This window comes from Cydia splendana, chromosome 14, assembly GCF_910591565.1.
Source record: "Cydia splendana chromosome 14, ilCydSple1.2, whole genome shotgun sequence".
NCBI classification, from domain to species: domain Eukaryota; kingdom Metazoa; phylum Arthropoda; class Insecta; order Lepidoptera; family Tortricidae; genus Cydia; species Cydia splendana.
Window position 1 is genome coordinate 7,342,208 of NC_085973.1, and position 26,947 is coordinate 7,369,154.

General features: G+C 36.8%; 3 protein-coding genes across 9 annotated transcripts in view; 2 read left to right on the forward strand and 1 right to left on the reverse strand.

Annotated features, from left to right (window-relative positions):
* The window catches only part of LOC134797134 (protein sprint), a 197,258-nt gene extending 189,088 nt beyond the window's left edge, over positions 1-8,170 (forward strand). For 5 of the 6 annotated variants that reach the window (XM_063769375.1, XM_063769376.1, XM_063769377.1 and 2 more), the window contains 9 exons: positions 2,209-2,375; positions 2,517-2,621; positions 3,053-3,238; positions 3,601-3,732; positions 3,923-4,003; positions 4,491-4,718; positions 4,959-5,166; positions 6,315-7,114; positions 7,365-8,170. In XM_063769375.1, coding sequence (XP_063625445.1) covers positions 2,209-2,375; positions 2,517-2,621; positions 3,053-3,238; positions 3,601-3,732; positions 3,923-4,003; positions 4,491-4,718; positions 4,959-5,166; positions 6,315-6,448 — 1,241 coding nt within the window. In that variant the 3' untranslated portion in view covers positions 6,449-7,114; positions 7,365-8,170. The remainder of the gene's footprint in view (positions 1-2,208; positions 2,376-2,516; positions 2,622-3,052; positions 3,239-3,600; positions 3,733-3,922; positions 4,004-4,490; positions 4,719-4,958; positions 5,167-6,314; positions 7,115-7,364) is intronic. The other variant, XM_063769374.1, reaches the window with a different exon arrangement.
* An 8,859-nt stretch (positions 8,171-17,029) lies between these two features.
* Positions 17,030-18,700, forward strand: LOC134797133 (uncharacterized). The gene is made up of 2 exons (XM_063769370.1): positions 17,030-17,151; positions 17,558-18,700. Exon 2 carries the CDS (start codon positions 17,561-17,563, stop codon positions 18,503-18,505), a length of 945 nt encoding a protein of 314 aa, XP_063625440.1. The 5' UTR covers positions 17,030-17,151; positions 17,558-17,560; the 3' UTR covers positions 18,506-18,700.
* Positions 18,701-20,951: 2,251 nt separating this feature from the next.
* Positions 20,952-26,947, reverse strand: part of LOC134797138 (chymotrypsin-like protease CTRL-1) — a 30,392-nt gene continuing 24,396 nt past the window's right edge. For both annotated transcript variants that reach the window (XM_063769384.1, XM_063769383.1), the window contains exon 10: positions 20,952-20,963. The gene's annotated coding sequence lies outside the window, so the exon portion shown is untranslated. The remainder of the gene's footprint in view (positions 20,964-26,947) is intronic.

Below are 26,947 nucleotides of genomic sequence, written 5' to 3' on the forward strand. Positions count from 1 at the left end.
CGAGTTTGCTATGGAGAGTGATTGGGTTTTCGCTACTTATGAACAATTGCATGAGCCTAAATTCCAGCACCGCTTGGCCAAGTCCAGCGCTTTGACGCAGCTCTGTAAATCTTTAGCTGACAAAAATGTTAACAAGCGAAGAGCAGTTATCGTGGCGACACCGCCGCAGTGCCATTGCAAGGATCTCAAAAAGCCGGAACAAAAGACGAAGATGAAAGGAGTGAACCCTTTCCGTCGTTTCTTAAAAGCTGTAATTAGATTCTTTTGTGGTGTCTGTAGGAGATTTAAATGCAAGTTTTGTGCTAAGCAGTCCAAAAATAATGTGACTGAACATGAACAATTGATGACATCAACCTGCACTAAAGCTTATTTGTGTAGGTAACTATAATTTCTGCAAAATAACTGCTTATTCCTCCATGATGGCTTATGATATGTAGAATACCGTATTTAATTACACAGTTAGGAATCCACTGCGTTAAATCTATGGCCTTTAAATAGTAGGTTCAGTGACCGTTTTAAACCTAATATTACCTCAACGTATCTAGTAGAGCATTTACAAATATTAGATATAATTTCTACACGTTTAGGTATCTAAGGGTCAACGTACTTCTTCACGTGAAATAATTATCTAATGTAAACCTAATTAAAGTAACCTTATCTTTGTTCAAATATCACCTATTTGAATATGTCTTCCGGTTATCCAACAACAAATGTAACAATCAATTTTCTAAACGCTTATCATAAACTACAAACTTAACACTCCATTTAACTTTAATAACAATAAACCAAGTTTGCGGGCATTACTCATTTGCACATTAGATGCGTTGTAATTGTTTAATAAATTTTGCAGCATTAATAATAATTAAAGCATAATTGCATCAAAATAGCTGATATCATATTCATTAGTCATTTCGTCCTACATTTTCAACAGATGGCATAAATTAAATTATGTATATCAAGGATATTGCGACACTGGGTCTAGAAGTAAGATAACTAAAATTCCATTATTCCTACGCATGAATGCAATTAATTTAGGTAACTTATTAAGTATTTTTTAATATGAGTATAAAAAAAAAAAAAAAAAAAAAAAGGTAACTAGCTAACTATTAGGTAACTTTAGTATTTTTATAAATTAAGTTAGATGTATATAGCTATGTTTTAAATAATTAATATCCGATTCAAAGTGCCAAATTTATCGAGCCTTGTTTTTTCAACATTGCCTTGAAAACTCCTTTTAAATAAATAAAAAATAGGTATGTATGTTCTACTTGTGTCGAAAGAGCCACGTTATACCAATAGGTTAGCTTTCTTCAAACATGTTTATGACATCTTATAATCCAATGATGATATTTAGGTATGATTCATTACTCCACGTGTTATTCTAGTCTTAACAAGCTCAATGATTGTCATACGTTGTTTACTTTATCTTATCAGGGTATCAAAACTGCTGCTAATTACTTTACAAAGGATTTGTAATAATAACATAAAAACCAGCAATCACGATGTCTTATGTCATTCTTTTATGTAATATACTCCTGCGTTTTTGTTTTCTTTTTACGAGTAAATATTCTGACGATATTTCACAATTAAACTTCTTACATTGTTTAACCTTTAGTATGCTTAAAGCTCTGATCAATGTATCCGTTTTACGTTTTACATTTAATTACCAATTTACAACTATACTATTAATTCGTTCATAAATCATTACATATTTAGTCTTAACTTTTTTAGTGTTTCGTCACTTGGGATCACTTCGGTCTTGCAAATCAGTTATTTTAATAAAAAAGCGTAGGTACCTATTCGTTGCGTTGTATATCGTTGTCCCAACAGGATATCACAATATTGAGAAATTGATAATATTTATTTACTTACGTGCAGATTATTCTAATTGGAACCTTTAAAACGGATCTAACAATTTTGATAATACAAAATCAGGACACAACGGCGAACATCACTCTTGACTCACTATATTTAGTTCTTACAATCCTGTCCACAAACCTGTGTGTAGGTATCTACAAACCTGGTTTTTGTAGCTTTCACTCAAATCAACAAATGCCTATCGGAATACGGATATACAGGATTTGTAAATATGTAAAAGTTGGTTTCGAGTACTATCGGTTTTGACTGAAAGAAGCTCACCCGATCAAATATCATTTCAAGCTGTACTAAAGAAAAAATACATATTTCAATTTTATTTTATTTTCCCAGCTGCGGGTCGCGTGCGCGCACTTCGAGGTGGTCGTTCAACGCGGGGCGCGGGCGCAGCGTTGCGCGCTTATGCTCTTCATCTCGCGCAGGACAAGAGCACGACTTTCGCGCAGAATGTCGACAATTTCATCGCATGCACTCTTGACTCTAAGGAGACTTGTCCGCAGGTAAGATTTTTTTAAATTTAATCTAGCGACGTAGAATCGTGATATAACTTTGCTTTTAAGAAACTTTTATCTCTTTCTTTTCCTATCTTGGTAAAGTAAATAATCTACCATTACCGTGACATTTTATTTCTTTATTTTCAGGTGATGATGCGCAATATGAGGCAGTTTATGTCTGGAATGAAAAATTATCTTGTGAAGCATGGAGAGCGAGAGTTCGAGAAAGAAGTTGAAAAAGAGAGGCTCAAGGTAATAAATCCATTTTTTTTTGTATCAGTCAGTATGTAAATGAACCTAACTACGCTAGGTAAAAACAACATCTTACAAAAAAAATCAAAAGGAATTCGCGGAGAGTTTGAGAATTATATATCATACTAGTTAAAATAACGAAAATTAGAACTTACCCATGTAGTATGTTCGACTTGCAGCCGTCCCGCAATGCTTTCGTGACTCCAATGTTGAACAAAATGTTAACCTTTTCGACGCCGTGTCTAACACAAAAGCTGTCACTCGGACGCCACGTCACCGTAGTGTCAAAACTGAAATTGAACTTTATGCATATGCACGTAGGTCTATGTTGCTCTGTGGTGACCGATTAATCCGTCTTTGGCGTTGGACCTGCGGTGCGGATATATCGGTCATTGGCGTCCAAAAGGTTAACTAATCCTAATCTTTTCCAGTTGAAATCGACGGAGTTCCTGAACCTGGACGCCATATTAGAGGGTGTGATGCACCGGCTGGTGGTGCGGCCGCTGCGCGCGCGCCTGTACACGCTGCTGGCGGCGTGGCACGCGGCCGACGTGCGCCGCCTGCACGCCGCCGTCGAGCGCGCGCAGCACGCCACGCCGCTGCAGCTGGGCGTAAAGGTAGGACAGAAAATCAACTCGACGGTCCCGATGTTATTTGAATGGTTTACAGTGCTTGATGAGCACGCTTTTCTTGTCTTCTGGTTTTGGGCCTTGAGATGCTCCAGGTCCGTGGCTTTACACAGAATCTCGGCTCGGCCTTAGATCTTGCCAAACTCTGCGCCTGCTCTCGTTTTTTTTATTTTGCTTAACATTTTCCCGGAGAGGCCAATCCTGATGTAGTAAATTCCATAATTTCACATATTAATTACTATTATTAAAATTTTTAAACCCAGCGATCTGTCTGTGGGCTTTTCGGCCTCGTTATATGTAAGGCTAGCTCCTCTTTCATCTCAATTTATAAGAATTGGTTTTACTTCCAGGAATCCACGAAAGTCCCGTCTTCAGCGGTCTTGGCAGTGATTTCGAAGCACTTCCTCAAGATGCAAGAGGCGGACTCTCCATTGGACAAACTAGAAAACCTTCTCGCTGCGATATCTGTTATGTTCAATGCGGTACGCATCAACCCCAATGTTCTTTACATTCCCTGTAAACTAATGTATTGGTCTACCTAGACGACTGTATTCCTTATGGACGAAGTTAAACCCGTTGCACAATAAAGTTGAGGCGTTAACAAGTTATGAATGAATTGATGTCTTTAACTAGACGTCTTTTCCACGATTAACTTGTGATATATTTAACTAGCTGAAAAGTCAACCGTGGTCGGCCACCGCGCCCGGGCGACTGACCGGCGCAAAGACACTCATGCACCCCTATGGGATACGGGTGAGTTAGGGATAACCTTTAAATTGCTTATAAAAGCCATATAACTTGTGTCATTGGCGCCTATAACACCTTCAAATGTATGCCCTTCAAACGTGAATCTTTTCTTAAAACTTGGTATGCCAGTCTTTTAACACGTGCTTAGTTTACTCCAATAAAGTTATCTGACTGCATCGTCACCGTGCAAATACTGCGCATAGATGATATTATGCTATGCATGACCAAAATGTTCCTGACGCTTACAAAACTGCTTAATGCATCAGTCGATACGGTGTCATAAAGATACTTGTAGCCTGGTTTGTAGTAGCATTAAACTAATCGCGTTTGATCGCGTTAAACTAATCCATAAACTCAATCTTATCATCGATTATAGGTTCAGAAGCATCCGCATTCCGAACATCTGCGGTATTGTTGAATGTTATAAGGCAAAACTAAAACTCATGAAATGAATCAGTTAACGGAATGTTATAATTTTAACCTGATTTCTCAGATTCGTGGGGAGCGCGCGCTCGGGGCCGACGACCTCCTCCCGGTGTTGGCGTGGACGGTGGCTCGATGCCGACTCGTCTGCGCCGAGCTAGAAGCTGAACTCATGGCCGGACTCCTACCTGCTGCGCTGTTGGCCGGGGAGGGAGGATACTACCTCACTGCGCTGTTTTCTGCCGTGGCAGTGCTGAAGAGATTGGCACCGGAACCCGGTCCAGATAGTGCAACACCGGTAAGTGTTAAAATAGGAAATCTGTATTCAAGGTTAGGTATATCATGGAAAATAGTTCGCCGTCGCCTCGTCTGTCGAACGCCGAACTCGAGGCTGGACCCGCTGCATCGTCGGCTGGAGAAAGAGGATACTACCTCACCGCGTTGTTTTCTACCGTCGCGGTGCTGAAGAGATTATTGCCAGTAAACTATTTCATATTCACGTATAGTTTTTTTCGCTAAGTTAAGTGTTATATTCCAGTGGCGGCGCGGGTCCGCGGAGAGCTCGGCGGGCGGGTGCTGCGTGGTGCGCGTGGCGCTGCCGGACGAGTGCCGCGGCTCCATCCGCCGCGTGGCGCTCCCGTGCCGCCCCGGCGCGCGCGCCCGCGACCTGTGCCGCGCGCTGGCGCACGCCGCCGCCATCACCAACCCGCAGGACTACGCGCTCTTCGCGCTGCACGACGAGCAGGGTGAGTGCCGGCCGATCTAAGTGTTCTCTTTTTCTTTCACTCGAAGTATTTACCTAATCTGGTGCGAGTGCATAACGTTCTCGATAGAAAAATGTAGGTACCTATATACGAAACTCAATATTTGTTTGTAAAAACTTAATTTTTGTATGGGAGATCGACCCTCCGAGCCTACATTTTTCGAGTTTGCCGCCATTTTCTACTGGCAAAGTTGGCTTGCCAGACTACATAACGTAACCCGAGCGAGACAGTTTATTTTCATTACTTGTTTAAAATAGAAACTACAAAACCTGACTATGTATAAAAAAATCGGGCAAGTGCGAGTCGGACTCGCAAAAAAAAAAAAAAAAAAAACGGTCACCCATCCAAGTACTTACCACTCCCGACGTTGCTTAACTTTGGTCAAAAATCACGTTTGTTGTATGGGAGCCCCATTTAAATCTTTATTTTATTCTGTTTTTACTATTTGTTGTTATAGCGGCAACAGAAATACATCATCTGTGAAAATTTCAACTGTCTAGCTATCACGGTTTGTGAGATACAGCCTGGTGACAGACGGACGGACGGACGGACAGCGAAGTCTTAGTAATAGGGTCCCGTTTTACCCTTTGGGTACGGAACCCTAAAAACTATATACTTTCATCCTCTCCGCCGCTATTTTACGGAAAGTTGTTTACGCTTAATGAAAACAAAATAATTATTCGAATTTAAACAGTCGTGGATCGTGCTATTTTACTATTATTCAACTAATTTTACTATTAAACTCACATACTTATTTGTAGTAAAAAGGAACAAGCGGGAAATCTGAATACTACAACTCTATGGTTAAATTTGTTTTTAATAAAAAAAAACCAAAACCTACCAAATTGCAAGTTGTATGCGGTTGGTAGCATCTTATTATGTTGTGTTCACACGTGATATTGTTTTGGCGGATTTAAAACACGAGTGGAGAATAGAGTACTTATAGACTTTTCTTCAGGTCTATTATATGTGTTCTTAAATAAGTGATAATGAATTTAAATGACTATAGTACCTACGGTCGGTGCCCCAAGTTGCACTAATAATTGTTAATTGTATAGAAAAATGGATACTTATGTTAGGGAACCGACTGTACATGAGTAGAAATAATAATTAGATTTTATCCTTTACAGAAACAATGCTAAACGAGAACGACTGCCCCCAAGAAGTTATGGCCGAGAAGAACGGGCAGAACTTTATCCTGGCTTACAAGAGGATAGACGCCAAAATCGCGTGGCCACAGCAGGCGCTACTTTCCTACCCCTAAGCTGGTCGAATATGCTAACCCTGTCTGACCCATTGTTTTTGGATAAACTTCGACAATGACAGATATATGCGTTAACCTGTGTAACGTCGTAGTCAGTAATTTTAATCCAGAGTTTGTGTAAATGATTTTCTGAACATTAACTTTTGCTGGTGCATGCGAGTGAAGTAAGTCATAGTGTTGCCACCTTTAAATTGCGTTTTCTATCACTATCCCTCAAATCCATGATCCATACAGCTGGAGTTACCATATTCGAATTCAATGCTACCAACACTAGGTACCTATAATTTCTGAAAACCCTATGCATTTACTCTGGTCTAAACTCTTGGATGAAAGACAAATAAATAATCTCTTAATCGAGGAAAAGGATCTTAAGGACTAAAATGTGCAATAGATAAGTGAAATAGAACCCCGAAACTCTCAGTACCAATAAGTATGTCGTGTTTACAGGATACTCATTCATAGCATAACAAATAATCTATATTTATAACATCTTAGCGATAAAATGATATTTTCTAACGATATTACCCAGCTAGAAACATTAAAGCTTACCTTAATGCATAAGTACATAATTTCTTTAGACAGTATTTTTTAAATGCTACTCAACCATAAGCGTACTAATTGTCATTTAATAATGTAGCTTTTTTACCCAATCTTATTATGTAAGAAGTACCTATACTCTGTATCTTTAGGTATTTAAATAAAAGTAAACAAAATCTACCCTCAAATGGCTCCTTAAGCCAGTTGAGGGTAGAAGAAAACAAATACATGATCAAATAATGTAGGTTTAATGTCAGGTTGTTCAATGACTGATCCAGGCGGTTTTGTATTTGGTTGGTTAACCAACAAATGTTATAGGTAACTACCCGAAAATGTATAAGTTATGTGTTTACTTTTATTTTAGTACCTAAAGAAACAGAATATAATGTTTTATACATGCATATAAAACGACTGAACAAGATTAATTGTCTTGAAAATACAAATTTTGTAAATTTGTATGTGTGGTTTGGTTTGATTCGACTTTGTCATGTATAGGAAAAAATGTTTCTATAGAACAATATGTTCTTCATATTCTCTTGTGTTATATTTATGCTTATATATATATTTTTTTTTCATTTAAAGGAATGTGTAGGTATTTGTTCCTAAATTTTAAGTAAACCTGAGTACGCTAATATTAGTAATATTCTTACCAAATTGTTATTTGAGTTTTAAAATTTATTTCACTAAAATTTCTAGTTTAAAATTTTACTTTTGAAGTATATTTAACTCTTTAATACTAACTTGTTTATGAACTGTGATGTAATTCGTATTAGTAAAGTAAGGATTTGTATTGATTTTGTATATTCGTAGAGGCGTTTCGTAATATAATTTATTTATACTTAATCTTAAGGAAATGTGTTTAACGCAGTGTTGCAAGTCTGTGGAACAAATGAGCGAAAAATCACAGTCGCTGGTATTTGTTCGGAAAACTAAAAAAGTCTAAGATGAGCTAACTTTGCCTTAATGCCACAGACAATATTTTTATAGTTAGAGAACCCAGTAGATACCATCATTTTATTATCTGTGGTAGGCGGCGATTCAAGATTATGTGACGTTGATCACACCTACATTTTGTATTTATTGCAGTCTTGTATTTTAACGTTAGTCATAATAACACGTATATTGTGTTTTGATAACAATTTCAGTCACTTGTGGAGAATAAACGAATTTTTACCAAACTCATAATTTTTGTTTTATTATTGTAATAATTAGGTAGTTGCCTCTTTTATTACTCTAACTCATATACAGTACAACATATGTTTATGTATCTATATATATGCAAATGGACACAACACAGTATTTATTTTAAACCCGGTATTTAGAAAGCCGGTGTCCTTGGCTAAGAAACTTCTATAATCTTGATTTTGTAAAAGCGTCACGGGATACGCGTGTTCACTTTACAGTTTACAGTAGGTACCTCTGCTCGTAACCTACATATGTACATACCTACATGCGTGGTCAAAAATAAGCTACTTATACACTAAATTAAATCAAACGCGTACGAGATTTTAGTCCCCTAAATTAGTTGCTATGACAACAAAGGCAAGCATTGCTGATTCGTACAACTAAAATAGTTGTTGCTAACGAAATAATTAAATAAACAAATGCTTGGATACAAACAAAAAATACAACACTGACCAAACGAGGAAGGCATCAAAGTAGTTTATTTTTTCCATCGTAGTCAAACTTTGCATAGAGTAAACTCTGCATAATGCAAGCTGAATATCCGAAGAAAGTAAATCCTCCTTATTGGGATAGAGTTCACATTCAGCCAAGAGTGAGGAAGTTCCCTGATACTGGGGAGTCTAGTGAAACCACCGGCCGGAGGTGGCGACCACCGCCTGAAGTGGTACAAGAATTGGTGAGAGGCTGACTTCAACACAACTCTGCACTTTAGCAAAAAAATATAGAATCTCTGCGGAAAGAGAAGAGTCGTGGAATATATGGGGCCCAATACAATCCAAGACTCTTCTCTTTCCGAACAGACTACTGACCAAAAATATTTGGGTAGTAGAAAAAAATCTTATATACTGAGGATGGACACGTTTAAAAAATATAAAGAATTAAAGATCAACAAAGCGTGACAGTCAGGCATTGGCATTACAATAAAAGTTTTAGTTTTACCACACAGGTACCTGCTACTGCATATACAATACATATCAGGTATCGGTATCAAAGTTGAAGTCAAAGGTAAAGAAATTACCTGTGTATAGCAAATTCAACAGCAGACTACGAGTAGAAGAATGACACCATTCTTAATCCGTTTTTTTTTTGTTTTTGACACCGATGTTAAATAAAAATGTACAATTTTAATAACAGAAAGCGCCAGTTCCGGAAGTGACGTTCTACGATCGAGATTACAATGTGACCAGCCAACTGACCCGGTCACAGACTCGGGAGGACTTCAAGTACAAGGCTCCAGAAACGCGTAGGTTTAACAAACATACGGCTTCTAATGAAAATCTGTATATTTATCCACCTAGTCGAACGGTAAGTGCATGTGTCGTAATCATGAAGTTATATTGTTTAAACTGGAGCGAGTTGTCACTTTTTTTGCCATACTAATTTGAACCTTATCACCGAGACAGAATGTTGTTCGTACCAGACTAGAGAAAACGGTCCACATGAGATAGAAAAACCCGAGCCCTGTGTCTCACTCGCACAAGTTGCCAATGTTAAAAAGATGCCATTGTGGTAGAAATTATATCAATATACTACTGAAATTCATTACCTTCTTATACTATTTTAGTGCTATATTCCAATTACAGTTCTGATATCTTTTAAGTAATTTGTTAATTATTATGATGTTAATATTATTAACTGATTAAGCCAAGTATGTGCGCAACAAAAAAAACAGTAAATTGAATATGGTAGAAATTGTAGTAACTTTGAATATTAATTGGTATCCCCAACTTGATGACGATTAGGGTGACCATGATGTCGGTACGATTTGGATCGGTCTTACAAAATTGTTATTTCATACTTAATGTAAAAATAACTTTACCTAAATAGTATACTAATAAATAAATAAAGATATACTTACTTATTTCGGCATGTTTAATTATTCGGTTCACGTAATGAGAGCTACATAATTGCCAAAAATGAAATCCGCAGTCCTTGGACATTACAGACTCATATTTATACATAATATTTAATTACTGGAACGTTAATTCTAACTATTTATATTATATATGTAATCGATTCTATATAGGTTGGGCCGACATTTCCGTCAGTATACAAAAGCGGCAAATTTGAAAATTTTGTTTCAATTACAGATCTACGATGACGCTTACGCTTAAAGAATAGCTAAAGTATGCAAAAGGGAAGTCATCACGTATATAAACATACCATGAGTATGATATTGATAGTGATAGGTATTTTGTTAAATTATGAATTATGAAGAGCATAAATAGTGTAGAATGCCGGTTTACACAGTTAAATGTAAGTTTTTATTTCGTCGTGTGCTAATATTTTATCATTTTATTCAATAATCAAGATAATTTCGTGTAAAAACATAAATTGTTACGCTACGCTAGGGCTTGACAAAAGGACTAGTATCGATAACCAGTGGGCATAGTAATAATATAAATTTATTTGCGTTGCAAGTGTTGAAAGTAGGAATTAAATTCGCAACGAGTGGTGATAAATTAAAACACGACCGAAGGCAGCGTTTTTAATCAATACGATTTGCGAATTACCAAGTACAACTACAACGTTTTACCCGACCCTGGATATCTGTCTCGCTCTCTCTTATAGCTGTCTTTGATAGAAATAAATAGAAATAGAAAATATTTATTTGGCGTACAAAAACATACCTACATTACGGTAAGTACAACATAAAGTTAACAATACAGTAAACATACACCAAATAGGATGCCGCTCAGCATAAGCAGTGTCTGTAAGACACTACGCTGGTTTTCACCCAATACGTACGATGGACGTACGGCGGACCACCTTCCTCACAATCAACCATAATCGCATTGATGGCGATCCAATACGCCCATCCCATCTGTAACAGCTTTTATAACGACTAAAAGCTTTATAACGACTAAATTAAGTAAGGTTGTGTGAAGCGTTTTACAGAAGAGAAAAAAAACTATATCCATCTCTTTTCTGGGGCAATTATACTAGCATAGGGAAAATACAGTATGATTCTCTCTGATTATGCACGAATGAGAAAAGATCCTGGCCAAACTATACATTCCATCTTATGCTAATATCCCACATTCATATGACTTATGGTCACCCTAATTAGAAAGAGATGGAGGGCTCAGGTTTGACCTCTCATGTGGACACACTTTTTGGCCAGTGTACACTATCCAGTTTACTCTCTACGTCCGTGGTCGTAATGAATTAAGTTACAGTATAGGTATACCTACGTACCTAGTTTAATTTTTTAACTGATACATAAACACCCTTTATATTCTTAAACCAACAAGAATACGCCAGGTGACTCTACACTGAAATTCAAAGTTAGACTCAGATAGCTCCCATATAACCATTCCAGTCGCAGAATCACAAAGTGGTAACTAAATGTCAGATGTGTCGTAACAGAGTCCACACAATGTGTCTAGAATTGTTTCGAAACAAAGTGTCGTCGCCGTGTCTACACTTTTCCGTAACAAGGTGTCGACACATTTGTGTGCACTTTGCGTGCGGTTTGCGACTAAATCTGACAGCAAATTTGTGACAGCAAATGTCAATATAAAATACCTCTTGAAAACCAAGGTTTGTCAAACTACTATTAGTGTCTCGTGTGCTCGTAATTCTAGTAAGTCATCATGGGCAATGCAAATGATAATAATCGACCGAAACCATATAAACACCCAACACCCGTCAACCTTTTACAGAAAAGTTTTTAAAGAAATTCAATAAGCTACTTAGGTCAGGCAAGGAATGCTCTAAAAGTTGTAGCGGGAAATGCTCGGAACACAATTTTTGACTCCGTAACTCGGTTTGACAAGTTAGGAGGTGAACATATCAAAAGTCCCCGGCCGTAGCCCTTGAGCGGGGGGGAGAGAGGGGGCTTTGAAGGTCCCATTTTCCCGTTTTTCGATTATATCTCGGAAACTATGCATCTCAGCGACATGGCCACTTATACAAAATGAAAGTTAATTTAATTTGTTACAAGTTTATTCAGTCAATTTTTTCGATATGTTGAATAGTTTTTGAGATATCCGCTCTTGAAAGTTTATTTAGGGCTCTCAATTTTATCTTGATATATCTATATCAGTGAAGGTGCTAGGCCGTGTTTGGTATCGTTTTCGTATAAATCTGGGGTGCTGAATCCATTTAAGATATCACATTGACACCATTCCACAAAATAAAAATAAATCTTTTTAGGGTTCCGTACCTCAAAAGGAAAAAAACGGAACCCTTATAGGATCACTCGTGCGTCTGTATGTATGTCCGTCTGAATACACAAAATAGTTCTTTACCTATAGACGACAGGAAAACCTATTAGAAATGTGCAGTCAAGCGCGAGTCGGACTTAATGTACGGAACCCTTAATACGCGAGTCCGACTCGCACTTGGCCGGTTTTTTGAAACTCTTCTTGACGCTTAACCGCTGAACCGATTTCGTTGAAATTTGGTATAGAAATAGTTTGCGTCCCGGAACAGGACATAGGATAGATCTTATAACCAAAATCATCTTTTGAAGGTGTGAAAAGTGGCGTGGAAATTTGTACGGGAAATCAATAACCGCTGAACCGATTTATATGAAATTTGGGATGGTCTACATCTTTGATTTAGTTAAAAATCATGAAAAAACATGACTTCAAACCTAAACTTAAACAGTATTAACTTCAAGAAGTCAATTCTGAATTCCCCCCTACACCTCATTTCACACCTTTAAAGGATGATTTTTGAGATAACTTATTATATCCTGTCTCGGGACTCAAAATATATGTGTACCAAATTTAAATTAAAACTGTTCAGCAGTTTAAGCGTGAAGAGGAGTTTAAAAGAAAGTATTTTAATAAGTTTATATGTTTTTACTTCGGAATGGTGTCAATGTGATACCTTAACTAAATTTGGTACTGCGAATTTATACGAAAACGATACCAAACATGGCCTCGTAGCTTTACTGTTGTAGAAGTCAAAATAAAATTGAGAGCCCTAAATTCTTATTACTTGGCCAAACTTGTGTAGAAGGAAAAGGTAAAATAAAAGTCTTCGGCAGGAATATAATATAAGACACAAATATATTTTTTTTTTGCGTTACTATTTCATTCATCAAATATAAACATACCTTGATTATACTATTCTAGTGAGATCCTCATAGATAAACAAAAACATTTACTTAAAAAATTACAAGGTCGAAATGTCACGGAACTTGTGAGAGTAATATGTGAAAAATAAAAACTTTTATGACAAAAAAAATCTGGACACAATTTAAGAATCACCCAATTGCGTCGAGGAATCATCTGTATATTTGCTTGTTTCATTACCTCCTCGCTTCTTTTTTGTCCTTTGTATTCTGTAGCAATTTGTTAGATCTGAAAATAAAGATAACTTGCGTCGTCACGGATGTCGATTTATAGGTTTTAGGGAGTGCAGAATTCGAAAACGATAATCATTTTATAATTCAAGATGGCGGCTACGTATTTTGTCATAAAAGTGGAATCCAAAATGGTTATCATTTTCTAAATCTGCGCCCCCCAAAACCTATAAAACGACACCCATGACGACTTTTATGACATAGTGCATGGCCGCCATTTTGGATTTCAAAATGGTCATCATTTTCGAAATCTGCGCCCCCTAAAACCTATTAAACGACATCCATGACGACTTTTATGACATAGTGCATGGCCGCCATCTTGGAATCCAAAATGTCATCATTTTCGAAATCTGCGCCCCCCAAAACCTATAAAACGACACCCATGACGACTTTTATGGCATAGTGCATGGCCGCCATTTTGGATTTCAAAATGGTCATCATTTTCTAAATCGAGGCCCCCTAAAACCTATAAAACGACATCCATGACGACTTTTATGACATAGTGCATGGCCGCCATCTTGGAATCCAAAATGGTCATCATTTTCGAAATCTGCGCCCCCTAAAACCTATAAAACGACACCCATGACGACTTTTATGGCATAGTGCATGGCCGCCATTTTGGATTCCAAAATGGTCATCATTTTCAAAATTGGGGCCCCCTAAAACGTATAAAACGACATCCATGACGACTTTTATGACACAGTGCATGGCCGCCATTTCGGATTCCAAAATGGTCATTATTTTCGAAATCGGCACTCCCTAAAACCTATATATCGACACCCATCTCGACTTTTATGACAAAGTGTTTTGCTACCATCTGCATGCAAGACATTTCTATTATTTTTACGTACAAAAATGGCCCCCTGTCAACTTTCAATCGAGATTTAATCGATAATTTATTCGATTAATATTCAGATTAATTCAATTTCAATCTATGTTAGGTCGACTAAACTAATCGCGATTAAAATTTGAGAATTAACTTTTTTTATTCCATTAATTAGTCGAATAAACAGTTAATCGATTAATGCCCATCTCTGACCACGGAATTTTTACACTTTGAGAATATCTGAAAACAAATCAAAACAAGGAGCCATTTTGCAAATCCAGTAACATACCAGTAACTTTGTTATTACTTTTGACAGCGCGTGTCATGTGTCAACACAGAGTCGACACAAAGTCGAAACATTGCAACTACTTTGTGACTGCAATATTTCTCAGCCTTAAACCATATTTATACATCATAATTAACAAGTTTCGTAGTATGTAAAGCGTTATTTCTGTTATTTAAGTATAGTATACGCATCGAAGTACTAAAAATGCTTCAAATAATATAGTTATGAACACAGGCACTGAGAAGTAAACAATTTCATTTCCGGCCAAACTAAAACAATGTGGTGGCGCGTTGATTATATTACACTTAGTTTATCAAATCACTCGAGCAGTTTAATTCCCCATAATAATTTAAGTCCTATTGTAATATAAATGCAAACAATATATAATTACGTCTTGTAATCCGTTTTAGAGATGGCGTATTAATGTCACTTATTTTTATTTAAGTATTTTTCCATCTGACAGTTTCCATTTGACAGGAACAAAATGAACGAATGAACGAATGATTTTGGCATAAAGTAGTCGCAAACCCGAAACAATGTGTGCACACGGCGACCACACTTTATGTCACTTTGTGTCATGTGTCGACCCTTCCCCATTTCTGGTAACTGTGTCGACACGGCGACGACTCTGCGACTGGAATTGTGACCGAAACAGACGGTGTCGACACAAGATGTGTCAACACCGCGTCGTAACGGCGACTGGAAATGGTTGTATGGGAGACTGCAAAAACTTTTACGTACAACTTATTCAACAGATCGGTCAAAATGGTCATACCATAGTACCTTATGCGAGTTCTCGAACCGTTAGCCTCCCGAAGAAAAAAATGAGTATCTGTAAACTTGGTCAAGCAGATCTTGTCAATAGAAAAAGGCGGCAAATTTGAAAAATGTAGGTGCGAAGGGATATCGTCCCATAGAAAATTTGAATTTCGCGCCTTTTTTTACTGACAAGATTTGCTTGACCAGCTATAGATGTGAAATTTCACAGTAAAAAATTAAGCAAACTTAGGAAATAGGAATGTTCGATTCCCATACGAAAACTTGAGAAGTTTCCGAAAAATTTCCATGCGATAATTTCGTAATTTTGGAATTTTTCGACAGCACATAAGTGTCTGTAACTCTGTAGCTGTATTACCTACACCGCCATGAGCTTAGCAGAGGCAGGGCAGACCTTTCTTTTTAATAGGTATTACATAAAATCTTTCTGCGCCAGAATATTATCTTGTTTGAAGATACAATAGTCATAACTCTTTACTTTCAAGCTAACAGACCAGCCCCCGATGTGCAATGCACACGTCACGACAGAAATGCGACATGCATACAAAATACCACGACATCCTCCGACCCTGGTTACTGAAAAGAACCAGCATAAGCATCCTGCCTGCCTGCCTGACATAGTAAGTAAAATTCAAAGTTAGAAGAAACTAGCTTATCCTTAACAGAGTTATAGGTACAGCGAGCTGAATGGGATTCATTTATAAACTGGAAATGAAGTTTTGCTGCTGGGTTTACCTGAATACCACATGACCTGGTATGCAAGCGGGATATCGCTATACGTGCATAGTGCTGTCTCGCTCACTCACTGCAGCGGCGTCCTCCTCGGCACCAATGTGAAGACCGCCTTATATAACCGGTCAAACAACTTTGTCAGTAAAAAGTCAAATTTTCTATGGCACGATTACCCTTAGCGCCTACATTTTTTAAATTTGCCGCTTTTTTCTACTGACGGAAATGGCTTGACAGCCATAATTATACTGAGCTTTTTTCTCGCTATAAATGTCATTACTTTTTTCCAGCCAATGATAGAGACAAGCTGGCACAAAGACTTAGAACCTTTGGACACAACATACGAAGGATACGAGAAATACCTAGACCCTTATCTCACGACGAGCCGGTTGCATCATAGGCCATATACAGCAGAGCAGCTAAGTAGAAGATCTGTAACAAAAGATATTGTGACCTATCACACCTTGTCCAAAGAGCCCTGGGTGAGATTTAACATAATGATTGAAATCCAAGCACAGTACAATACATGTTATTCTAATCTAACCATCATTATAGGATGTTAACAGATCACAGTGATAATTTATTATCGTGGTAAAATAATAAAATGTGTAGAGTTAGACAAAGAAAACTGCAACTGACAAAAGATAACATACGCAGTGCAAGTGTTATTTATACGTCATAGTTTCATAGATGGTTTGATGACGTTTAAAATAACACTTGCACTGCGTGTGCTTATCAAAAAAACACTTGCAGACTTTGTAGACTTGTCTTGGTCTAGCAATCTGTATAAACCGCTTAAAAGTTATTTTTGGGACGTTGGCAGCATTGTAAATAAAAAATTGTCTATTGGCTATGGCATCGGTCACTTCCTGTGTGAAATAGCAGGAAGTTTATTTTATTTCATTCATACCTATTTTAGTTCATGTTCGTTTCGTTCCGTAAGTTCCGTTCAATTTCAATCAATCATTTTGTGAAATGGTCAAAAATGTTATGATGTTTTATTAATTAAAATTGATTCCTTAATAAGTAAACCATAACGAATATTGGTAAGTAAATTGTTTATGATTTATCTTGAATTCTTGATATTAAATTAGATAAAACGTTTTCACAGAACACGCTAGAAAGATTTGATAATCAAGGACAACATTGTTGTAAGAATTGTAAGGTTCATGGTTTGTTTGTTTGTTGCGTTGTACAATATTGCCGAAACACAAAACTGTAAAAATATTAGGTACTTTATATACCTACTCGTGTACTAGCCCAGTAAGTATAAAATTGCCGATGTTCGGATATAACTTTTGTATTGTGTTAAATAGGAACTCGGAGAGCTCAGTTGACACACTATACAGATTTCACAAAGAACTATTACTAAACGAATCATTGAAACCTAATGTACCATGATATCATTGAAACCTAATGTATCATGATAAACATAATATTTTTTTTTTCCAGATCATGGCTGATTCAACAACAGAAAACAATGCAGTTTATGTAAATGAAGTCCCCAATAATCAGGAAGATGCTCCAGCAAGGGAACCTGCACAAGCACATGAATTAATTTTTGACTGGCCCATTAATGTTGTTGTGTCCGAACCTAAGATCCTCAGCCCAGACCCAGACGTGGCTCAACTGGGCAAAGAGGTACAGAAACTAGGCCCGCGATGGAAAACCGTCAGATATGCAGACACAAAGAGACAGTTTGAATCCACAGCACCTTTCTGTGCATTGCTTGTGAACCATGAGCTTGAAAGTTTAACTCCCAGATGCAAGTCATTTGACATGCTGCAGAGGTTTGATCAAACTCTTGCAGCTATAACCCATGGGCTCTTGAAACAGAAGAAAATACTACAAAGTGCTTTGGATGGTTTACCTGCAGAAGTGAGAAATACTGTTCAGAATGCTTTGCAGTCACCGGATTCTCAGTATAAAAAGATTTCAGATGATTTACTGCAATATGTTTGTGGAAGACGGTCTCAAGTCATTCAACATAGAAGGGAAATGTTCTTGCCACGAAAAATAGGAGTCCGGGAGGCTTTGCACGCTATACCACCAACGGAGCTTGTCTTGTTTGAAAGTAGAAGACTGACACAACTTGTAGAGGCCTTGCCTGATAAAATAGATCATTTTGTCCCTAATATGGACAAATGCAAATGCTGTCAATTCCACAAGCAACGCCGAAGGCATTCGTCAGAAGAACCTCAAGAAGATGAGCCTGTGGTTCCTGACAGAAAGAGACACCGCAAACAGCGCAGGCAAAGGAATTCTTCTGATGATCAAAGTTCAGACGATGAAACTAGGTCTCGAGGCAGAAATAGACAACGTGATCAACGTAAGAGAAGGCATACATCAGAGGCATGTAATTCAGAAGATGATTCTCGTCCAAGGAGGAGACGCCGCTAGAGCTTTGCTACAGTTTTAAAGTTATATTTTAGTATAAGGTTTTTTTGTTCAATTCAAATCTGTTATGATATTTTAAACATAAGTTGATGATGATGGTATCCTTTTATCCCTCATCAGGGACATAGGGCTCTCAGAAGGGATTTCCATTTGGTCCTGCGCGGCCAGCCGAGGCCAACTGGTGCAGCCTGTTTTTCCACTGTGCGCCTCCAAGTGGAACATTTTAAGTTACTTAAGGATAATAAGTTATCCTGTGTTTATTGTTAAATATAATGTTATAATTAAGTAAACATTTAAACTACAATATTGCATTCTTTTATTTTATTTTGTTAATTCAGTTACTGTAGTTAGAGTAATGTACGAAATCATATAGGGCCACCTACATTTGCTGTCAATTGATTTGTTACTACATCGGTGGCAAACAAGCATACGGCCGCCTGATGGTAAGCAGTCTCTGTAGCTTAGGAGTTACTGTTAACCTTGTTTGGTATTGATTAATGAAATTGTCACTATTTTTACACAGGTGAGAATTCGCAAACCTACAGCAGATGATTGGCACTTGCCTTTAGAAGGATGTAAGATTAAGTATGAAAGAGAAAGCATCGGAAAGAATTCTACATTTTCCCTCCCCAAAGAACATGTGTATAGGGAAATTATCACTCATAATAAGCCTAAATGGCTGCCAAGGTAATAATATTCCTTGTCATAATTTTTATTTTGATAGTAGTTTAGTAGAGAGTAACTGTTACGACTTACGATACTATTTATTTATGATTGTCAGTATTGTTACATACACCTTTTCTGGGTGAAAATAACGCCTGATATATTTGGCCAGGCAATCCGCTTCTGCGAAATAAATTAAAACCTTTGCTAATGTTCGTTTATATGGAATTCAAGCAGGTGTGCGTAACAGGGATGTTGCGAATATTCGCATCCGCATCCGCAACCGCGGAACTTCCGCATTATTTACAACATCCGCATCCGCATAAAATCCATGCGGAGCCTAATACGGATGCGGATGTCAAACAATTCGATACAGGAACGCCTAAGCGGGGCGTAAGTGCTACATAGGTATTTTCGTCATTACTTATAACGAAATCGTCTAGATCCTGAAAAGTCGGCCAAGGTACTGTTTATTAAATATAACGCACCTATATTCTTGCACAAATACTAAAAGTTTCGTTTTTTTTTATAAAAAATACTAAAAATGTAATATTAGACGATTTTTAAATAACTACCTAGGTAATATTGACGTCCGCATGAGCCTTTAAATATCCGCATCCGCGGATGTCATAAAATCGGCATCCGCAACATCCCTGGTGCGTAACTCCGTGCGTAACTGCTCCGTTCGGCTCAGCATTGCTTCGAGCAATTAATAGGGTTGACACAACTTGATGTCCCTTTGCGTGCACGACCACAGATAAGATAATGGCTTGAATTTTGACAACCCTAAATAGCCAAAAGGGATAGTGCCATATAGTAGAAAGGGACAGCATGATGCGACCCTAAACCGCTGTCAAACTTCGGTTTTGTAGGAAGCTTCCTTTCTGTACGGTAGTACTATTATTTATTCTGTGATTCAAGTGTCAAATGTATGAAAATGTTCTCATACAGTGGCGGCCCTAGCATTCTTTAGGTGGTGGTCGGACTTGGTCTCACCACCGTCAAAGAGAATTAAATCACTACGTGACCACCGTAAGCTGACCACTCTTATTTGTGTTTACTGATTTATTATACCAATTCCAGCTCATTTCGTACCGAAGTACGAGACAACTACGTATCGCTAGCTAGCCAGGCCGGCTCTAATATTCGAAATCTTGAAGAGCAAGTCCAAACATATTACCAACGAAACATCGCGAATTTGCAAACCAATGTCCACTACGAGCACTTTACTGCGAAGGAGAAGTTTGCTTCTGAGACATCACAGATTGGGACGGGGAAACCTATTTGTTCCGTGTTGGATCAGTTCAAGGAAAAGAACAAGCGGCTTCAGTTCAAAAGTACGAGGATTAGTTAAATTTCGATTGGCACTATAGTCTCTATTGTTAGCGTCTGCCTGAGTCTAACGTGAATTTAGAAATCCTTACCTATATCTATAAGTTTAAATAAGGTTTATAAAAGGACCTCCGACGTTTCGTAGACGACATTGCCATTAATTGACAATGACATTGCCACAATTGTGGCCGGAGAAACACTTTTTATCTCTTTTCGGAATCTCTTTACTGGGCCCGGAAACAATTTCGTGTTCGAAACGTCTGAGGTAATTAATTAGTGGAAGGTTTTAGTGAATAATCGTGGAAGTTTAAACCAGTTAAGTACTATACCCTACGTAAGTTAACTATCTATTAAGAGCGTGATTATTTAAATTTAACGAAAGATATTTAAAAAAGAGGGCCGCTACGTACTGTATTATGTATCTAAGTACCCGTTTAATAAGTACATCAAACTAGTTTTTATGTTGCTGGATTCGTCGATCTAAACTGTATAAACTCAAAACAAAAACGGCCGTTTTAACTTTGGACGAAGAGATTGACGAATCCAGCCCAGCAACATAAAAACTAGTTTGATGTATTCAAAAGGTACTTAAATACAAAATACAGTACGTAGCGGCCCCCTTTTTTAAATACCTATCGTTAAATCGTTAAGTTTTAGCAGGAAAAGGAATAGTATTAATTTTGATTATAAACTTTGCGATAAAAAATTAGGTCGTGTTCACCAGATTCGAGATCTCGGTGTCATAATGGACTCTAAACTCACTTTTATACCTCACATTGATGACTTGTTAGGTAAAGCATTTAAGAAGTTAGGATTTATACTACGCGTAGGTAAACCATTTAAGAAACTTTTAACTTATAAGGTATTATTTAACAGTTATGTTCGTAGTCGTTTGGAATTTGCAAGTGCTGTGTGGAGCCCACTGTATAAAATACATAGTGATAGGATAGAGAGAGTTCAAAAAAAGTTTGCTAAGACAATAGAATACAGAATTAGAAATAAATACTCGGATTACGCCACCGCAATGAGAGTACATAATATAACATCCCTTAGTTATCGCCGAGAACGTACCGATATCTTAACCCTTTATAAAATTATTAATAATATTATTGATGCTCCGTTTTTATTACATTCACTTTCCTTCAGAGTCCCTCGACGTTGTGAACGTGCTTGCAGGAAAAAACCCCTCTTTTACATCCCCCGTAGTCGGACTGCTTACGCAAAAAATAGTTTTGTTAGAAGGGCGTGCAGGTTGTACAACGAAAAATTTCTGAGCCTTGATATTTTCTGTGAGAAACTTAATAGATTTAAAACACTATCTATGCAGTGTAATAACTAATAACCCAAATGTTTAGATTGGCGCTATAACGAAATAATCTCAGTATTAGATGTTACTGCTTTTTATAATTTCTTTATTAATACATAGTTAACAAATCCTGAGAATTCAGTTTGTAAACAATTAGTAACAATACCATAAGGTTGTTATAATACTCTTATATTTTTATTCTCATAATTTTTTTCTTTTCTTTTTTTTTTGTGTTTTGTTTTTGCACGCACAAATAGCTCTGTTTTACTATGTAGAAACTACTTAATAAGCATGATGTTAAAATATTTTCATTAAGGAAACTGTAAGTCTAGTTTTAAGAAAAGTTCCAGTGTTATATATAACTATAAAAGACTGTTTGTTTCTTAAATAAATAAATAAATAAATAAAATAAATTTAAATAATCATGATTATTTAGCAGTGGCGCTAGTGTGCACGTTGATGGGCTCTTACCTAAGTCAGGAGTCGGCAAACTTTTCAGAAGAAGAGCCGACCGCAGCGCAGTAGAAATCACTAGTTTTAAGAACCTTATCATAAGAGTCACAAACGTTGTTTTCCTTGGTTTGGACACTCCAAGTGTTAATATTTTGAGTGACCGTAAGTAAAACAACCTTGATTCGTTCTATGCCTGTTAGAATCTGAAAGTTAGTAATTGTTTGACTGTACAGGGATAGTTTATAAGTGTGTCAAATATTGTTACGAGTAAGTAGTTAGTAACAAAAGTTAACAATTAAACGAGTTCACTCTGACATGGTTTTTTTTACGAGATTTTTATCGTAGTGGGACATATCCCACTCGATTTTCGATCGCCCTGTCACAAGCATGTGAAGCCGTCACAACAATAGTTAAAAAAATCAAATACAAATATATATCGAAAATCATACACAAAAATATGGATAAATAAGGTTGAAAATAAATGGAGATTCTATACTTTCTGTTGATTTTTACGGCACTCGGATATTGCGTTTACCTGTTGGCGCCTTACTGTATCCCTATACTGACCATTGCAATAATATACACATTGTACTCATATATTGTACCATCGTACTAATGATAATATAAGAAAAAGTTATGCAGTTGTGCCTCGTTTCATTATAAGGCGAAGAACACACGGAGTAGTGTTGGCACTGCCCGTCGCGACGGCACGGCACGCGCTGGAGTGGCTTGAAATTTTGCATCATTGTGTAGGTAATCCGCCTAGAGCGGCGTTCTTCTGCCGTTACGTTACGCGCGGTAGTGGCCTAGTAGTGGTTTAAAAACGTCCAGCGCCATGTCCGGTATAATAGGTAGGTACCTTTGTACCGCAGAGAAGCATAATGTACCTACTCCGACTTAACCCATACTACCTAAAACTGTCATCCACCTTGATGTGCGATTTGTACTGTTAGCACAGGCTTCCTCTAGTTCGGCGGTCGGCAACCTGCGGCCCGCGGGCCGCATGCGGCTCGTGAGACTGTCACTTGCGGCCTGCGAGCCTCTCTGGCTATGTAATATTGAGAAACGACAATGTCTGATAAAGTCATAAATATTAACAAAGTGCGGCCCGCGTCAACTTACTCATCGTTAACTACGCTACTAAAACTACGCAAAAAAAGGTTGCCGACCGCTGCTCTAGTTAGTCTAAAACCCGTATTGTGACAATTTGGGACTGCAGCCCAAAAAGCCTCTTGCTCAACTAGACTCTAGTTTTAAAGAGCATTTACATTGAGTCAAATGTCACCAAACTTTGAACCTTGAACTGTCTACACGTATTTTGAATTCGGTAATCGACCTAAGTGTATATACCTACGTAAATGAGCCTTGAGTGTCATTGATTAAGATTATCCTGTCCGTCGGTGTAAAAATTATCCCACCAAAAACGTAAATGTAAAAAAGGAGAGCCAAGTTCAATACAAAAATTATGCTTGGCTGTGGGCTTCGCCGCAAAAATAATGGAGATCTAAATGAGTGCCAAGTTCTATGCAAAATCCAAAATTCATTACATCTGTCATTTTATAAAGTTATTCAACATACATATTATACATACATTATATTGTAATTCTGATAAAAACTGGCCAAGCCAAATGTAACCTACTTTAAGATCTCACATTTTTTTTAAATAACAGCAATTGTTATAGGTATCCAATAAAGCAAAGAAATAGAGTTTAATACTTGTTTATAATGTTATGTTGTTCCTATAAATACATATTTGGATTTTGCATAGAACTTGGCACTCATTTAGATCTCCATTCTTTTTGCGGCGAAGCCCACAGCCAAGCATAATTTTTGTATTGAACTTGGCTCTCCTTTTTTACATTTATGTTTTTGGTGGGATATCAATACTTTTTGTAAAGAAAACTAGGCAGGTATTGAGATTTAATGTTTTTTCTTGTGTTTCCGCTGTATGGTTTTTACTTCTGTTCTTTGTATAATTATGTGGTGCCGCGCGCCGCCGACGACACACCGTTGGCCGGTTGTTTAGCGCGTATCACAAGTTTTTTGTATGGGAACACCACTTATTTTTTGACTTAACTTTATTTTTATATTTTTTCATATAGCAAATATAATAATACATATATTGGGATAGTTTCAAATATCTGCTTGTAACGGTTCCAACGCTACAATTAAAAAAATATTTTTTGTATGGGGACCCCCCCTATTTTAGAACTTTTTTTTATTTTTAGATTTTTTCCTACGCTTACACACAATAACCGAGCTGGATTCCAAATTTCATCCTTCTAGGTCATCTGGAAGTAGATTAGGTTTAGGTACTTATATGTCAGTCACAATAAAAAATGTTTTTTTTTTGTATGGGGACCCCCCCTATTTTTTAACTTTTTTTATTTTTAGATTTTTTTCCTACGCTTACACGCAATAACCGAGCTGGATTCCAAATTTCCTCCTTCTAGGTCATCTGGAAGTAGGTTAGGTTTAAGTACTATAAGTCAGTCAGTCAGTACCAACATTTACGACTTTTCAACCGACGAAAAAAAAAAACGGAGGAGGTTCTCAAGTCGACGCGTATATATTTTTTTTTTTTTTTTTTTTTTTATGTATGACCACGCATAACTTTTTACAGAGATGTTCGATTTTGATAATTATTTTTTTATTGGAAAGGGTATACCCCGAAGTTGGTCCCATATAAATTTGGAAAAAAAAATCCAACCTTAAGGGTAGGAAAATAGGGGATGATTGATTTTTTCACTCACCGATTGTAACGTATGACCACGCATAACCTTTTACAGAGTAGTCGTAATAATAATAAAAATTTGGAAAAAATCCTACCCTAAGGGTGGGACAATAGGGGTAATTTATTTATATTACAGAACAAAATAATAGTTAAAGTAGGATTATTAATATAACAGTTAATAGCTAAAGCAAGGTAGGTAGCTATTTTAAAAGTAATCAAAAATTAAGCATGTAATAATTTGTATAAATTATAGCCACAGAAAATTATAAAATAAAAACTTTTTAACAAAAAAAATAACCGCCGAAAAAAAACTAAAAGGAAATAAAAAACCGGCACTAACACGAAACGAGTCGACCAACAAAAACAATAGCACACTGAAAAGAAAAAAATAATTATTTTGTCTTCAATAACGCAAGTGAATACCTATGAACTATGTATATACATACTTCTGAAATCAATCACACAAATCTGCGTATTTATATATTTACAATCTGTTATTTTTAGAGTCGGTGCCAGCCTCAAACAAACTTGAGCACCTTAGTGAAGCACCTGCACCGACTCCAAAAATAACAGATTGTAAATATATAAATACGCAGATTTGTGTGATTGATTTCAGAAGTATGTATATACATAGTTCATAGGTATTCACTTGCGTTATTAAAGACAAAATAATGGCTGCTATTTAACTGATCACCAGATTTAGTAAAATTTAATACCAAAAAAATCTATTTTACCACCCTAAAATCATGAATGATCACCAAAATTATAACACCATTTTAATGTGAAATGATTACCAATTTTATTACATTTTACTATCCTTTTAAAGGAAATGACACCAAACTAATCATTATTAACCCAAAAATAGTCAATGATTACCAAATTTCAAACCCCATTTTAATGTGAAATGATAACCAAATTTTTACATCTTGCTATCCTATTAAAGAAAATGACACCAAAATAATCATTGTAAACCCAAAAATAGTAAATGATCACCAAAATTAGAACTCCATTTTAATGTAAAATGATAACCAAATTTTCAAATCTTGCTATCCTATTAAAGCAAATGGCTCCAAAATAATCATTGTAAACGCAAAAATAGTAAATGATCACAAAAATTGTAACCACATTTTAATTAAAAATGTGCAAACATTTAATATATCGTTATCCTATTAAATTAATTAATCCACTTCGTCAACTTTTTCTAGTAGCATTTTATTTCTGTAACAGTCGCAGTTCTAACCTAACCTAACCTAACCTAACCTAACCCACTTTCCTAGTAGCATTTTGTTTCTGTAAGGGTCGCAGTTCAAACCTAACCTAACCCACTTTTCTAGTAGCATTTCTTTTCTGCAAGGGTCGCAGTTCAAACCTAACCTAACCCACTTTTCTAGTAGTATTTTGTTTCTGTATGGGTCGCAGTTCAAACCTAACCTAACCCACTTTTCTAGTAGCATTTCTTTTCTGCAAGGGTCGCAGTTCAAACCTAACCTAACCCAGTTTTCTAGTAGCATTTCGTTTCTGTATGGGTCGCAGTTCAAACCTAACCTAACCCACTTTTCTAGTAGCATTTCTTTTCTGTAAGGGTCGCAGTTCAAACCTAACCTAACCCACTTTTCTAGTAGCGTTTCGTATCTGTATGGGTAGCAGTTGAAACTTAACCTAACCTACTTTTCTAGTACCATTTCGTTTCTGTAAGGGTCGCAGTGCTAACCTAATAAACCCACTTAACTGATAGCAGTTTAACTTACTTTTCTAGTAGCATAACGAAATGCTACTAGAAAAGTAGATTAGGTTAGGTAGGTATGCGGTGCGGGCTACGGGGGGTTGAGCGGGAGCGGCTAGTAATTTTGGCATCAGTTTATTTTATTTCGTAATATGTATACATTTTTTGGTAATCATAGTGGTTTATTTAGGTGAAAATATCGCATTAATTTGGTCTTCAAGATTTGGTCATCAT